The following is a 14,228-nucleotide window of genomic DNA, read 5'->3' on the forward strand; positions in this document are numbered from 1 at the left end:
GCAGACAGTACAGAAACTCATTGAGGATGTAAATGTAAGCAGCCTGTATTAACTCAAGTGATTGACAGTGGGTGCAAGCTGTCTTGAAACGTTGGGAAAAGACTCTTTGGAAATGACTTCTGTTGGTGTAAGGGTTCAGAAACACACAGAATGTGCCATGCACAGACAAGGCATTGTGACTTCTTCAGACCTTCCAAATGAAGATCAGCTTATTAAAAAGGAAAACTGGTTTCTTTTGTTCCAGCCAAAGAAGACAGTAGAAAGGAGGTCTCGTGGCAAGATAAAATGAACGTGGATCAGTGAAGTCGAATAGCTGTAGTGTCTGTCTCATGTTTTTGGAACATAGCTTTTTGCTGTGGACACCAAGTCTTTCTGATAAACCTGTGTGTGATCTCTGATATGGGCTTTGCACTCTTACTGGACGTTTGTGTGCTCTCACCCTCCAAACAGTCAGCGCTCGCGCTTTGCTGGTTGTGCTCAGCTAATAGAACAGCACCATTAAGGATCTGGCACCACGCAGCTAAGTGTGCTGTTGCTCACAGCATTGTTCACTCTCAACTGCTGGCCAATTTGTCTGTGCAGCTTAGTGGCAAGAAAACTGTTTCAGTATGTGCTGCTTAAGAGTTGTTGTTAGCAAATTGTACTGAGGAAGTGTGCTGCAGTTATTTCATAATGCTTTCAAATGCAATTATTTTGTTTATTTCAAGATCGTCTGCAGCGTATCTGGCTGCAAACCTAGGGTGTGTCAGAACAAAAAGATGAAATATTGCTGATAAGGATTTCTGGCAAATGCAGGGATGAGCTATCTTGAAAGCTTAGCGTGCAGCGTAATGATGGTCTGCTGGCAAAACAAATTATCCTTCATCTGCCTGCAGCATCCATTAGATTACATTATATTTTCCAGTTATCTTGTGTTGTGTCAGAAGACACGGTCCAGTGTTTTTAGCAAGTGTCATCTTGCCATCTATAATAGGAAAGGTGCAAAATGGGAATCTCCTACAGATCAGGAGGTGAAGTTACACAGCGTGCTGTGACTGCAGTATTTACCTCGTTCTCAGCAGATTGATCCAAAGTAAGATTGTTGCAAAAAGCAAAGCCAACCTTTTTGAAATGGAGGCTTCTTTAAAATATAGATGCTGAAACTGGAGGTGAAATTAATTCTGAAGAAATATTCTGCTTTAATATCACGCTAAAGATAAAATTAATGTGATGTGGCCAAACAGCTGAATGGCGCCCTGGTGCTGCTGCTGCCTTTTTCTCTAATGGAATATTGCTCATTTTATCTTAATTATTTACTTAACAGACTGAACCCATGGAATAGAAGACGCAATGGATATTTCTTGCACAGAAGGTAATAGAAATGCCTGTAGTCTTGTTCAGTTGCTGTTCTTGGTGTAGTTGAAGTGATCTTTTTAAGCTTACTTAACTCCACTCAAGATTCTGAGTAAGAGAAACATGAAAACAGAGCTCTTGGTTCTGAATCTGTAAAATGACATTGAGGTAAGTTGCAGTGGTGAGAGCTACAGAAGCACAGTTTGTGGTTTAAGAGTAACCGTGCAGTTCTGCATGGCCCATTGCAGTTTATAGCACTTGAACTGGTTGCATGCTTCTACATCCAAAAGCAGTATGCTGCTTGAATGTAGCCCATGTAGATAGGAATATGTGGCTGCAGATAGAGCTTCTTCTGTAGCCCTAAATATAGCCAGTGTCATGCCAATCAGAAATAATGGATATAAATGTTTTACAAAGCTTAATTGCAGATGTTTATTTTGGAATTGATAGGGAAACCATAATGTTCTCATGCAGACAACGTTAAAATGACTACTTCACGTTGCCAATTACATCTTTCAAAAAGGTATTTAAAACAAATATTTCTAAAACCGTCTGATTTCTGAGAAACCAAATTAACTTCCCAGCAGTAATTAGCACTCGTACGTTGTGATGGAAGAGATGCTGTCAGTGCGTAGATGCAGCCCACCTCCTTGAGTGCTTTGAATGCAAGAGGAAGTTCAGAGTTGTGCCTAAATAGGAAGAAGTCTGATAGCAGACTGAAAAGGCAGCTCCTAATGGATCGACTTTGTTTAACAGTAACTTCACACACTGAGATGATGGTGGTTGCTTGTAATTACGCACTATTGCCATAAATGTAATATGCTGTAAAGGATTAAAAACAATACTACATTGACCCCCCAAAAACCTGATTTTTTTTTTTCTTTTTCTTTAGAAGAACACTGCTGCCTTCTCAATGGAAGTGATGTTACAAGGACGGTCCCACTCAGATCAATGAGGTGTACTGCTCATGGCCTGCTTTTCTCACGGTTCTCTCCCCATTACTTTCGTGCTCTCGTCTTTATGTTCGAGGTTTTGTTGTTGTGAGCGCATGCAAACCTGTTTAAAAAAAAAAAAAAATACTAAAAAAGTCACTGTTAAATGTAGAACCGTATTACATGTAAACAACTACTTTTGAGGTCTTCAGAAACGCAGAACAACGCCTGTGTCTGCAATTGCTCTTCTGTCGTCTCAATCCCAAGCCTCCATCCTCAAGGGTCTTTTATTTTACTTTTTTCTCCCTTTAGCAGTTTGGTTTTCAGTGTATGAACCTTTCAGAGGAGTGGTCTGTGCTTGTCCTAAACGGTTTTTTTTTGGTGGAACAGTTTTGTTTTATCGACATGTGGAAATGGTTTAAATATCTTTTATTTAAAAAAAAAAAAAAAAAAAGAAAAAAAAAAAAGATAAATGACATGTATAATTACAATTCAATGACCTTTTGTATTTTATTTTTCAAAATAAATGCTTTAAATGTGACTTTTTTTGGCCTCGGAGTTGGGGTTGAAATGATTCACGTGTTGATGGCTGAGATGGAAGGTGTCACCTTTGACCAATCTGAGCAGTCGCAGGCACGGGTTGATGGTTGGACTGAGTGACTTCAGTGGTCTTTCCAACCTTAGTGATTCTATAAGTGATCCTTTGATTCTGTCTCATGTCTCGGCTGTGGATCTCTTCCAGGTTTGATGTTGGATGAGTTTTCTTTGCTTTAGGAGCTGAGCGATGGGGCGAAATGAACGTGGGTGCCCACTGAGAGGTGTATGGGCTGTAAGGTGGCGTTTATTTCCCATGGGGTAGGCAGGGAGGTTTGAGCCTTTTGAATTTGTTCACCCAGAGCAGTTGTGTTGGGACAGGTGGTGATGGTGGGGAAATGGCTTCTAAAGGACATTCCTTCCAGCCCATAGCAGTGCAGTCAGATGGATACCCCAAAGCTCTGAGCACCCGTCAGCCACTCAGGGACATCACTATTGAGGTAAGGTGGCGATGGTTTGGTTTGGGGATTTGTTTTGGTTGTATTTTCTGACCTGGCACTCAGCCCAGTGAAGGTACCTCAGGGTTGTACACTGAGTTTCTCTTTACCCAAATTCTGCTTCTTAACGATGTGAAAGAGCTTTATTTTCCTTCATCTCCGTTAGCTACTGCACTTCCTCTTGCATGTGATAAACCAGAGGCAGGCGCACGCTTTTGGGTGCCTGCGGGGAAGGGATTCCCCTGCTACCCAACCGGGCACCAAATCCTCCTTAGAACTGAAGAGATGCAAAAGTGAGGCGGGTGCGCCCCCTGGTGCCTGCGCACCGCAGTGCTGCCGCTCGGCGCGGTGAGGCCCGCCCCGCTTCCCGCCCTTTTCTCCGCGCGGCCGCAGGTGTTTCCCCGCAGTTCCTCAGCGCGGCCGCCAGATGGCGGTGTGGGAAATGGCGGTCTGAGGGGAGGGCGCCGCCCTCGCCTGTCACGCCGCCAGAACCCAGCTGTGCTGAACCCCACTGATGCTTAACAGGACCTGGCAAGGTGCTAAGCCACAGCTGGCGTTTAGCTGCCTAGTTAATACTTAATTAATCGAGCACCCGGCTTGCCTAGGCAGCCTTTATCTCCAATCAGGCCTCCCCCTGCCCCACCTTGGTGTGAGGAGATTTCTGCTGGCAGGGAGCCTTCCCCTCACACACTGCATGTCTTGCTCTTACGCATCTCTCCGTGGCCTAATGCAGAAGCTGTGGTGTGCTCCCATCTCAATCTGTGCCACTTCTCACTAATAATCAGTTACACTAACTGTGTGGAGTTTTACAGTCTGATTCACAGCGAGTTCAGGGATCCCCGCCCTGCATCAGAGCGTCTGTTTGGTCTTTGTACACAGATTTATTAGGATTGCTGTATCTGGACGCCTTGTCTGTTCTGCTTTGCTCACGCAAGCAAACCTTCATATCTGAATGCCGCAGACAGAACGCAGGGCCAAATACAGCTCCCATGGGTTGGCTTTATTAGCACCCGTGTGGGTTGGCAGATCCCTGTGTTGGGTTCATAGATCTCTGCTCTGATGGCATTTGGTTGTGCCGTGGTTGGGTCACTTTTCTATAGGGATACAACTTTGCCAGCAGTATAACCTCAGAAGGTGTTTAGGAGAAGGTTGCTGCAGCCAACATAGAAAAGCTGAGGGTACAGCAGTGCCTTGAGAGGCTTTTTTTGTTTTTAATCTTATTCTCAGCACGCATTCCTAATGCAGCTCTGGGACTGCTGCCATTGCCCAGGGAATGAAGCACGACCTGCAGGTCCAGTTCAGTAACCTTTGTGTGTGTGTTTGAGGCAGCATCTGAGCAGTCAGAAAAGCTCAGGGAAGCAGACCAGGCCATTCCAATGACAAGGCGCTCGTAAACCAGGAGGAGGAATCTCTGGTAGAGTTGGATGGTGCTGACATGGCTCAAATAAATATTTGATTTAGAAATCATTTTGTTGAGCGATGATGCATTCTCCTTAATTATCTGTTGAGTTGGCCCTGGACACCCTTGAGCATGAAATGGATGCGTTTACTTAGTTACAGGGTTTGTTTATTTATTGCGATGGTTAGTAGAGACGTGCTGTTGTGGCTGGTTACCCACTGCTAGTGCCATATTCGTCTTAAAACCCTGCACTAAGTATGGGCTGAGGTCTTCTGATGTGAACCTCGCTATGGAGGAGGTTGTGCAGCAGTTCCAAAGATTATCATGTGTACTCATTAACTTACACAGACATTTTCTTTTCCTAAACCTTGCTGTCTTGCTAAGGGAGGATCATGGTGTCTGTATTCGCAGTTAGCCACACACAACGGTTAATCGTAGCCATAAATATTTCATGTCGCTACTTCTTGTTGCTGGGGATTACAGGCAGTCGTTATGAAACATTTATGTAGTCGAAAAGCAGCGCCCAGGTAGCAGATGCTCCTCCTCCTTTAATAATTTACAGCGATCGGAGGGAGGCGGGGAGCGGGACGGGACCCCCAGCGGTGTCAGCGCGTCCGGGCGCTGTGATGCACGGCAGCCTTTTACGTAACGCGGGGCCGCCGCTCCGCACCTGGAGCCCGGGGCGCGCCGCCGCCAGCAGGAGGCGGGAGCGGGGCGGGAGCGCGCTCTGCCGCGGGCCTATCGCTGCCGGCGGGCGGACCGCCCTCATCCCGCTAGCCAATGGCAGCGCGCGGCAGTGCGCTGCGCGGCCAATGGGCGTCGGGCTCGTACCCCGCGGCTGGTGGGGCCGTGCTGGCGGAGGAGCCCCGCTGGCCGCGGCCCAGCCCCGCCCGCCGGTGCCGGCGCTGCCCGTGGGCCGGTCCCCGTGCAGCCGCCAGCGCGCGCCCCGCCCGCCACGTGACCCTCCGCAACCGCGTGGGGTGGGAGGGCGCCCGCCTGACCGGGGTCTCGCTTCCCGTGAGCAGTGCCGCGGCTGCTGCTGGGCAGAGCCAGAGGGATGGTGGTAGTCACAGGGCAGAGCAAAGGGAGCGGAGACCCGGATGAGGCCATGTCGAGCTCGGATGCAGAGGATGACTTCCAAGAGCCAGCCACTCCCACGGCCACCCAGGCGGGCCAGGCGCTGCCGCTGCTGCCCCAGCAGGTAAGGGCTGCTCGCTGCCCAGCCCCGGCTCCCGCTGCTCAGCGCCACGAACCCGCGTCTCTCCCGGGCTGTCAGCGCAGGTTCAGCTCGAATTGGAGCAAAGCCCTTTAATTACAGCGATTGCTCCCCTTCTCCATTCCTGCTTGAGCTTGACAAATACAAGTAAGTCTTTATTCTGACAGCGAGGCGGCTTATAGTGTGATGCAATGTGATGCTAAGATTTTGGGGCCTGCTGTCAGCTTCATTTAAGTGCAGAATCACTGATTTGCCAGTGTGCTGTAAGGGAACCAATGGAGCAGCAGCCAAGTGCAGGTGCCAGGGTTGGCCTTGGACTATGTATCTCCTCCCCTTTTTATTCATGCGTGGGAAAGGAGGAGTTGTTTTTGTTTTGTTTTGTTTCTGATTTATTTTCTTCCTCAGTATGAGCCAAAAGGAGGCATTCACACTTTTAACAGATATCTGGTATTAAAGCTGTAGTGACCAGTGCTGTTCCAGATTTCTGTCTAAAATTCACCCAGACAGCATCCGGGGTATATAAGGTGTTAACCCATGAAGCTCATTGCTTTGTGGCAGCAGGGCAGAGGCATTTGTCAGACCAAGTTTTGTCGCGGTGGCACAGATTGTATGCTGGGTCTTCTGCAAATCCCCACCCACTTGGCCTGCGCGTAACTACAGAGCACTGGGGGCTCATTTCTGACAGTGTGATCGCTTTTCCAGTTCCCAGAAGTCGTCCCACTGAATGTAGGAGGCATGTATTTCACTACAAGGCTGTCAACGCTGAGGCGTTACGAGGACACGATGTTGGCGGCGATGTTCAGCGGAAGGCATTACATCCCCACGGATGCCGAAGGCAGATACTTCATTGACAGAGATGGAACTTACTTTGGGTACGTGCAGTGTCCTCAGTATGCTTCCAAAGTGGTGACTGAGGGAAAGGAAAACTAAGTTTTACGCTTGTTTCTTCTAGTTGAATGATGTCTGTGGAGTAGGTTTTAGGAAAACGGGGTTGGTGTGCATCCACGCCTTGAAAACATCTCAGAGAAAAAATGAATTGCAGCACGTCACCACTGGAAATGATTTATTTTCTTCTTAAGGGCTTAAGCTTTACAGTGGAGAAGGAAAAGCAGCTGATGATGTTCTAGAGGACAAATTCACGTCATCTGCTTTGGAACATCTGCTCTCAGAGTATCAAGCTGTTTTGCTGCTTTAAAAAACGACGTATTTGGCACTCGACTGGTTTATACCCATCTACTCCATTAAAATTACAGTGATTAAAGAAATATTTTAGTTCCCCAAAAATTCCTGTTTTAATGAAGATCTTTTTTCATGTTAATCACATTTTTCATTATCTATTTCCCCTGAATTGAATATGCAAGGGGAGGTATGATTAGGCTTTAACTAATGCATTTCTGACAATAAAAGTGGACCTGTAATGCAGTTTCTGTGCCTGTGATGGGCTGTAGTTTTATAAGAAAAAATTATCAAGGTACATCTGCTGTCTGATAAGGGAATAACTTACCTCTGGAGCTCTTCAGAAATACGTTAAAGCACAACTGGGGGAAGGGGGCAAACAGCACTTTAAAAAGTATTTCTTTGAATAATTTTTGCTGACAGTGCCATATACTTTCATTTTCAGGATTCATTTTGAACTTTGTAGCCTGTGTGTAGCTTGTTTTAATAAAAATAACCTGATGTTTCAACTCTGTCTGAAGTGATGTGAGATCACTAGAAAAGACAGACATCATTTCTTGCAGTGTTCATAGATTGGGGTCACAAAGCAGGTCTTGCAATTTAACTTAAGTTACTTGTTTGTCCTTGACATCTCCCTAGTCCTCTGCTGAATGGTTGCTTTATTTTCAAGGCATGTTTGAACTGCACCTTAATGTGGGTCAGAAATAGGTTTAGCCACTGTGAAAATATAACAATTTTACGTTTGGCAATTTAGAAGCTCCTGCCATCTTGTTGGAGAACCAATTTGCTTGTGATGTTACAGATCTGAAGTCAGATTGTAGTGGGAACAGAGAGCCAAGTTAGCACTTGTTAGCACTCTGTCTCAGTAGAGTAAACAATGAATACACGGTGTTTCCTTTCCCACACACAACAGTTTTGCTGGAAACTTGTTAATTCTCAGTGTTTTGGTCCTTCTTTCAGAGACATCCTTAACTTTCTGCGGTCCGGTGACCTGCCGCCCAGAGAGCGAGTGAGGGCAGTGTACAAGGAAGCTCAGTATTATTCCATAGGACCATTGCTAGACCACCTGGAGGATGTCCAGCCTCTGAAGGGAGAGAAAGTGAGGCAAGCTTTCCTGGGCCTAATGCCGTACTACAAAGGTAAATAAACAAAGCACTATAATTGTTGTTTCTGCCATGATTCAGGTAGTTGAGTGGTGCTTTTAGGCCTCCTTTCAGACTAATTCCATCTATGTCGTAAGTTTCTTACGTATCTTCTGTGCTGCTTAGACCTCTGAGGCTTTCACATGAGGTTTGTTCCTGCTGCATCTGAGGTTGTGAATTTTTTATGCTGTGTTCAAAGGGAGCCAGATCTAGGCCACAACATGCAAGGCTTAGCACTGAGCAGGAGCATCTCTGTGCCTCCCTATTTGCTCCATTAGAACCTGCAGTGGAATCGGTTCAGGCACATGGTGAGGACACCAAGCTCACAGGACAACAGAGACTGATTTAATTAACATAGAATGTATCTAGTGCATCCATCTTTGTGTTACTGCTAATACTACATCAAGAATAACATGTAAACACTGATACAATACATTTCATGTGGAAAAAGAATGGATTTAATGTCTTTCACTAGGTGTTTCATTGTTACTTTCAACTTCTGTTTCTTAGATCATTTGGAGCGGATAATTGAAATAGCAAAGCTTAGAGCTGTGCAAAGAAAAGCAAGATTTGCGAAACTGAAAGTCTGTGTCTTCAAAGAGGAGATGCCCATCACTCCCTATGAATGCCCACATTTCAATTCTTTACGTTTCGAAAGAAGTGAAAGTGAGGCAAAGCTGTTTGAGCATCACTGTGAAGTGGATGTATCTTTTGGACCTTGGGAGGCCGTGGCTGATGTGTATGACCTTCTGCACTGTATTGTGACAGACCTGTCTGATAGAGGGATAACTGTGGATCATCAGTGTATTGGTGTGTGTGATAAACACCTGATAAATCACTATTACTGCAAGCGTCCTATCTATGAGTTCAAGATCACTTGGTGGTGAGTTGTTTTGTCCAGAATGGTGCAGGAGATGAAAGGACTTCTAGATGACAATTGCTTTTAATATTTTTGCAACATGTCTCTGGAAATGCGTTGCTGCTAACATATATTGGAATCAGCCTGCTGAAATGTTGGCTAGTGCTTAGCTGTTCAGCGAAGAGGGACCTGTCACAGAGGTTGAAAAACCTCTGCAATATTAAAAAACCAACCAAACAGCCTGAAACAAGACTGTTGGCTCAGGTACCTTAATGAGGCACAAAACAAAATCACCTCGTGGAAATTACGGAGAGGAGTGTCTGACATTTATTTTTTAATGTGCCACCTACTGTGTGGCTGCAGTCCCATTGTCTGCAAAGTGGGTGTGATGGATCTCAGCCTCAGGTGCTAGTAAGTAATGCTGATAGAACGTGGTTCCATTTTACACACTTTGGAGTGTTCCAGTCACTATGCAGGCCTGGCACTTTATGGATTGAGTAACACCCTGCACAGAGATCCTGCAAGTGTAATTTTGGTGTAATAGACAACTAAAAAAAAATAGAGGAGTGTTGTTGTGAAGATTAAGCTATATGCATATTTTAAAAATTAAGAATCTGCATTGTGAAGTGTAATATTTAGTTGTTTCTGTTGTTATAAAAAGGAACAGCAGGTTTGGAGAATATTCCTCATTGCTTTGTGGAATAATTACCGTTCATGAAAGATTTGTGCCTGTTTTTAGCCTTAGAAATTCTAACTGTTTACAGCATCTACAAAAAGAATCTATAGAATCAGGTCATTTGCAGAGGCTTTTGGTGAACGAGTAACTCCATCTGTACGTTCCTATTAGCAGAAGTATTAGGAATATTTAATGTGTATTACTTTATTACTGATTCTTTTTACAGTCTGTGCTATTAAACTTTGTTCCAGAGCTAGTCAAATGATGAGGCAAGTGCTTCCTTCTCCTCACCTCTTCAGTTAAACCTAACTTCCAGCATTCCTGCTGGCACTTCTCTGTGTGATATCAGCACCTTTGTTTCTTCCTTCATATTCTAATATCTCTCCAATTGCCCACCAGTGTATCTGGGAAGTACATTTATTTCCATGCTGAAGGAGGCAGCTGTTGCAGAGCCGTGTTCTTTCCAGAAGGTAATTTTTGCACTTCTGATGTTGGCAACCATCTGCTGAAGCTCCATTTCTGTGTGTCCAAAGCTGAAGGGTAGATGGAGCGATCTGAGGGTGCTGCTGTTGTGAGCTTCAGAAAATGCAACTACTGTTCAAAAAGACCCCACCTGAGGGAGGCTGGAAAGTTGGTGTCTGCACAGTGCATTCCTTTGGACTCCTGAATCCAAGATTCTTGCTTAATTAAACTTCTGACCAAAATACTTTACAGACCTATTAATTATGATAAAAAAAAAAACTATCGCTTACCTGAGATAATTCTTAGAATATAAAAACTTGACATAAAATTGTCTCATAAAAATATTTTCAGAAGGCTGATTTTGCACAGAGTAATGTTCACACTTCTCTGTGTTTAATCTAGGAATTTTTATTAAATTGTCTCTCAGAGGCAGGGACATAAAGTTCTTAAGAGCTCTTTGCAAGTGCTTATTTGGAGTTCATTGCTGTCAGGTGCTGAGTTTCAGGTCCAGAGTTGAAACTGCAAAGCACAGTGGTGCTGGGAGGAGGGAGATGAGTGTCACTTAGGTGTATTTGAATCTTTCAATCCAAATTTCTTTGGATTTAATTGTTCCTTAAATACTGATTGTGTTACAAGTCCCTGTGCCTCTATTTGACTACCTACAATTACAAGTCAAAGAATCTTTCCCTAAACTGAGAGGAAGCCTGCATGATATCTGCTCTACTCTGCTGCCTTCTCTCCCCAGGAATCTTAAATTACAACCACGGTTTGGAGTAAAATGATGTAAAACCTTAAAGCTGAAGCTTAGAAGTTTACTGGCAGCCAAAAGTTTCTGAGCTTATTCAGGGGCTGCAATGAGAATCCCGGCTGTACTGGAATATTCTCTTGTTATTTTTCTGCCACTTCCCATATCACACAGGACATAACTCTGGTTTGAATTACAGCACCACTTATTGACATGAAGCAGGCTGTTTTGACAGTGATTATTTTTGGCTTTAAGTGTTGTTCAGCTGTTCTCCTAGAGAAACTGTGACGAAATTCCTGTTAGAACCTTGTTTGTTATTTCTTAATGTGCACGTGTTGCTATTTGGTAAATTTTTTCCTGTTAATTGTTTAAATAAGTGAGAAAGTAAGGAAACTGCCTGACCCAAAAGGTGAAGATGAAAATCTGGGTCTGTATCAATTGCATCTTAACTGAAACTTTCATCCTTCTTTCGTATCTTCCAGAGGACAGAAATAATTAAGTGCAATATTGAAGGAGGGAACAGAGAGTTGAGCCGTGTGCTCTCATGTAACTCATCCATGGTGTGTGGTGATTTGTACAAGTTAGCAATACTGTTACTAACTACGCTTGTTCCAAGCAGTCTTTGTTTACAGTGGGTTGATTATATTGCCTAATGTGCATTTGGGTTTTGACAGAAACAGCGGAGTGGTGCAGGCAGATGTCAGGGGTGTCGTCCAGTCACTGGTTTATAGGACATTCCTGACTTCACTGGCATGTAGCATACGTTCTGAAATGCTGCGTTTGCTACAAAGATGTGAGTTGCTGATTACTAAATCAGTGTTTAAGATCATTGGTTTTTTATATCATAAATATGATATTATTGTCTAATTAAACTAAATACCTATGTAATACCGGGTTGTTTTGGTTTATTTTTCCTTCTTGTACAGACATGTCTTTATATCTGGCTAGAGGTTTGTTAGGGCATACTTTTCAGTATATACTTTTCAGAGAAACAGTTGTTTCTCTGTCTTTTTGTCACTTTATTATCTTCCCTGCTACTTCTCCATACACATAACCCTACAGATACCCTGTGGCTACAAGCTGCTGCAGTTTTCTTGGGCAACTTGGCCACTCAGAGCATGGTCTCATGTTATCACTGTGATGTTGTGGTGGACATCATCCCTGCAGAAAGGACAATGTATGTCAGTCCATTGTGCTCATTCACTGTGAAGGAAAGATGGTTTTCATTCCGTGTTCTGAGACAGGATGAGTGCAATTTTGGTTCCAGATTGATGTTCAGGAGCACATTTAGAAACAGGTTTTATTTTTTTGCCCTTCTAAATGAGAAATCTGAAATGTTTTTGAAGTATGGATTGCATAGCTGGATTTCAGAGCTATCTCTGATTTTAATGAACAGCAGGGAGTGGTTGTGAAATAGTCAGAAGGTTGTTGTTTAAAAAGTAGAGCTGTTAGATAGATTTGAAGTTGCTGTTTGTGTAGACACATGAAATATGTTTTTTTTTTCTTTAGCATAGTGCAAAAAGTAGTCTTAACACCAGTGCTTAGAATAAGGGACTTGGCCAGTTTCACAGCAGTCAGACACTTCTGCATCAGTTTTGCTTTGTAAGATGGGAAGGATACCTACTTTGTGCAACACTCGTGATATAAAGAAGATATTTGTGCGTTAGCGAGTATTCAACATTTATGTAAGCATCCATTTAGTGACTATTGATTTCACCAGTTAAAAAACCAAACCAGCCCCCAACATAACTTGGTGCAAGCTCCTGAACTTGAATATCACCGTGTGTGATAATCTGCAAACCTCAGTGCTGAGCCTCTGTCTGCCTTGGAGGGAAGTGAAGGTGCCAGCATCCCTTATCCTGCTACGTGTTCTCTTCCAAAACTGCTTTTTAAAGCTGATTTTACCCAAACCTGTTATCAGGGATCAGTTTCTGCATTGATGAGTTTTTGGGGTTCTTAGGTTTTTAGGTTTCCATTTTAGGTTTCCAAAAGCTGTAATTCCTGCAGCAGAAAGTTTGGCATAAGAAGTTGCTAAGAAGTGTGCCCAGAGATACATCATGATGTAGTAAATGCATGTATTTGTTAGTGTGGATATTTGTGAGATTTTATTGGTTTTCTTTAGTTCTGTAGTACTAATTTCTGAACCTAGCATGAGATGCAAGGAGTTCAATGTTGGGCTTCTGATAAGCCTGCTTATGCCTTAAATATCCCCTGTTCTCATTGTGTAAAATCACTCATCTCGTTTAGTATATGAAACAGTAAAGGCTGTTATAGTTGCAGGAGAACTGGGAGTCCTCCCTGATTCTCTCCATGAGTTCTGTAGAGGACAAATTCCCACTGATTCAATTACAGCCTCCATTCTTCTGATCTGCTTGGGTGAGGATGGCTCCAGCAGTGACCCCAGGCAGTCGCTGGGTTGGCTCTGGCAGCTGAAGTCCTTGGAGGCAAAAGTCAAAGACACCTCAGCATGTGAGAAACAGATAAGATTGTGAGATTTGCATACACACATAATCTGACTTTTAGTGAAGTGATTGTTAAATGTGCAGCAAATTCCAAAGGGTTTTGATACCTGAAGCTGTTCCAAGCGATAGCTTTGTTAAACCATAATCTAGTTGGAGCCCTATTGTTCTAATGTGTGTTTGTGTAAGATGTTCTGACCAGTTCTTCTGTTAATGGTTCTCACCATTATCTGTGTTTTCCCAGTGGAACCTGAAGCAGTGAGCACAGCTCCCAGCCCCCCAGGCCCGACACAGCTTGTTTTGCACATACCCTGTGCTTTGAGAACGTGCTGCTTATTGCAGCAGGTACAGTGGGAAGGAATTAGTTCTGCTGCTTATTTCCCCAGGGAAAAACCTTGCTAGGAATAGGAATACTTCAGTGAGATCCTGCTCTGTGCTTCCCCACATCTTTGTTTTTCAGATGCTTAAGGAGGTGAGGTGTCTTGCTAGAAGATCCATGATCAGAACAGCTCTCTGGATTGCCCCTGGTTCCTTCCCCTTTCTGTAACTTCTAAATGAATGACTTCTGTCTGCAGGACATGCAGTAATTCTTTGTACTGCACCACTGCATTTTTTGCTCTGTGAACACCCACTCTAATGTTTGAACTTCTAAGGTATTACAAAAACACCCGAGGAATTTACACAATCCAGTCCCTGTCAGCCTGGTTAACCTTGGCTATATTCTTCCAGTTCCTGGGTGTAGGTTCACTGTCCTGTGATAAACCAAGTGTGAGAAGATGCAGAGGCTGTGCGTGAACTG

At 43.9% G+C, this 14,228-nt stretch overlaps 2 protein-coding genes across 9 annotated transcripts in view; both read left to right on the forward strand.

Annotated features, from left to right (window-relative positions):
• TPST1 (tyrosylprotein sulfotransferase 1) overlaps positions 1 to 2,805 on the forward strand; it is a 33,380-nt gene extending 30,575 nt beyond the window's left edge. For 7 of the 8 annotated variants that reach the window (XM_042879866.1, XM_042879867.1, XM_042879868.1 and 4 more), the window contains 3 exons: positions 245 to 320; positions 1,304 to 1,351; positions 2,225 to 2,805. In XM_042879866.1, the coding sequence (XP_042735800.1) occupies positions 245 to 289 (45 nt within the window). In that variant the 3' untranslated portion in view covers positions 290 to 320; positions 1,304 to 1,351; positions 2,225 to 2,805. The remainder of the gene's footprint in view (positions 1 to 244; positions 321 to 1,303; positions 1,352 to 2,224) is intronic. The other variant, XM_042879873.1, reaches the window with a different exon arrangement.
• A 2,872-nt stretch (positions 2,806 to 5,677) lies between these two features.
• Positions 5,678 to 11,858, forward strand: KCTD7 (potassium channel tetramerization domain containing 7). Its single transcript, XM_042879541.1, has 4 exons — positions 5,678 to 5,895; positions 6,613 to 6,782; positions 8,047 to 8,225; positions 8,739 to 11,858. The coding sequence occupies exons 1-4, from the start codon at positions 5,752 to 5,754 to the stop codon at positions 9,113 to 9,115; spliced, it is 870 nt and encodes a 289-aa protein (XP_042735475.1). The 5' UTR covers positions 5,678 to 5,751; the 3' UTR covers positions 9,116 to 11,858.
• The last annotated feature ends 2,370 nt before the right edge of the window (positions 11,859 to 14,228 follow it).

Source organism: Lagopus leucura, unplaced genomic scaffold, assembly GCF_019238085.1.
Source record: "Lagopus leucura isolate 7727_CA_CO unplaced genomic scaffold, USGS_WTPT01 Super-Scaffold_100024, whole genome shotgun sequence".
Classification (NCBI taxonomy): Eukaryota; Metazoa; Chordata; class Aves; order Galliformes; family Phasianidae; genus Lagopus; species Lagopus leucura.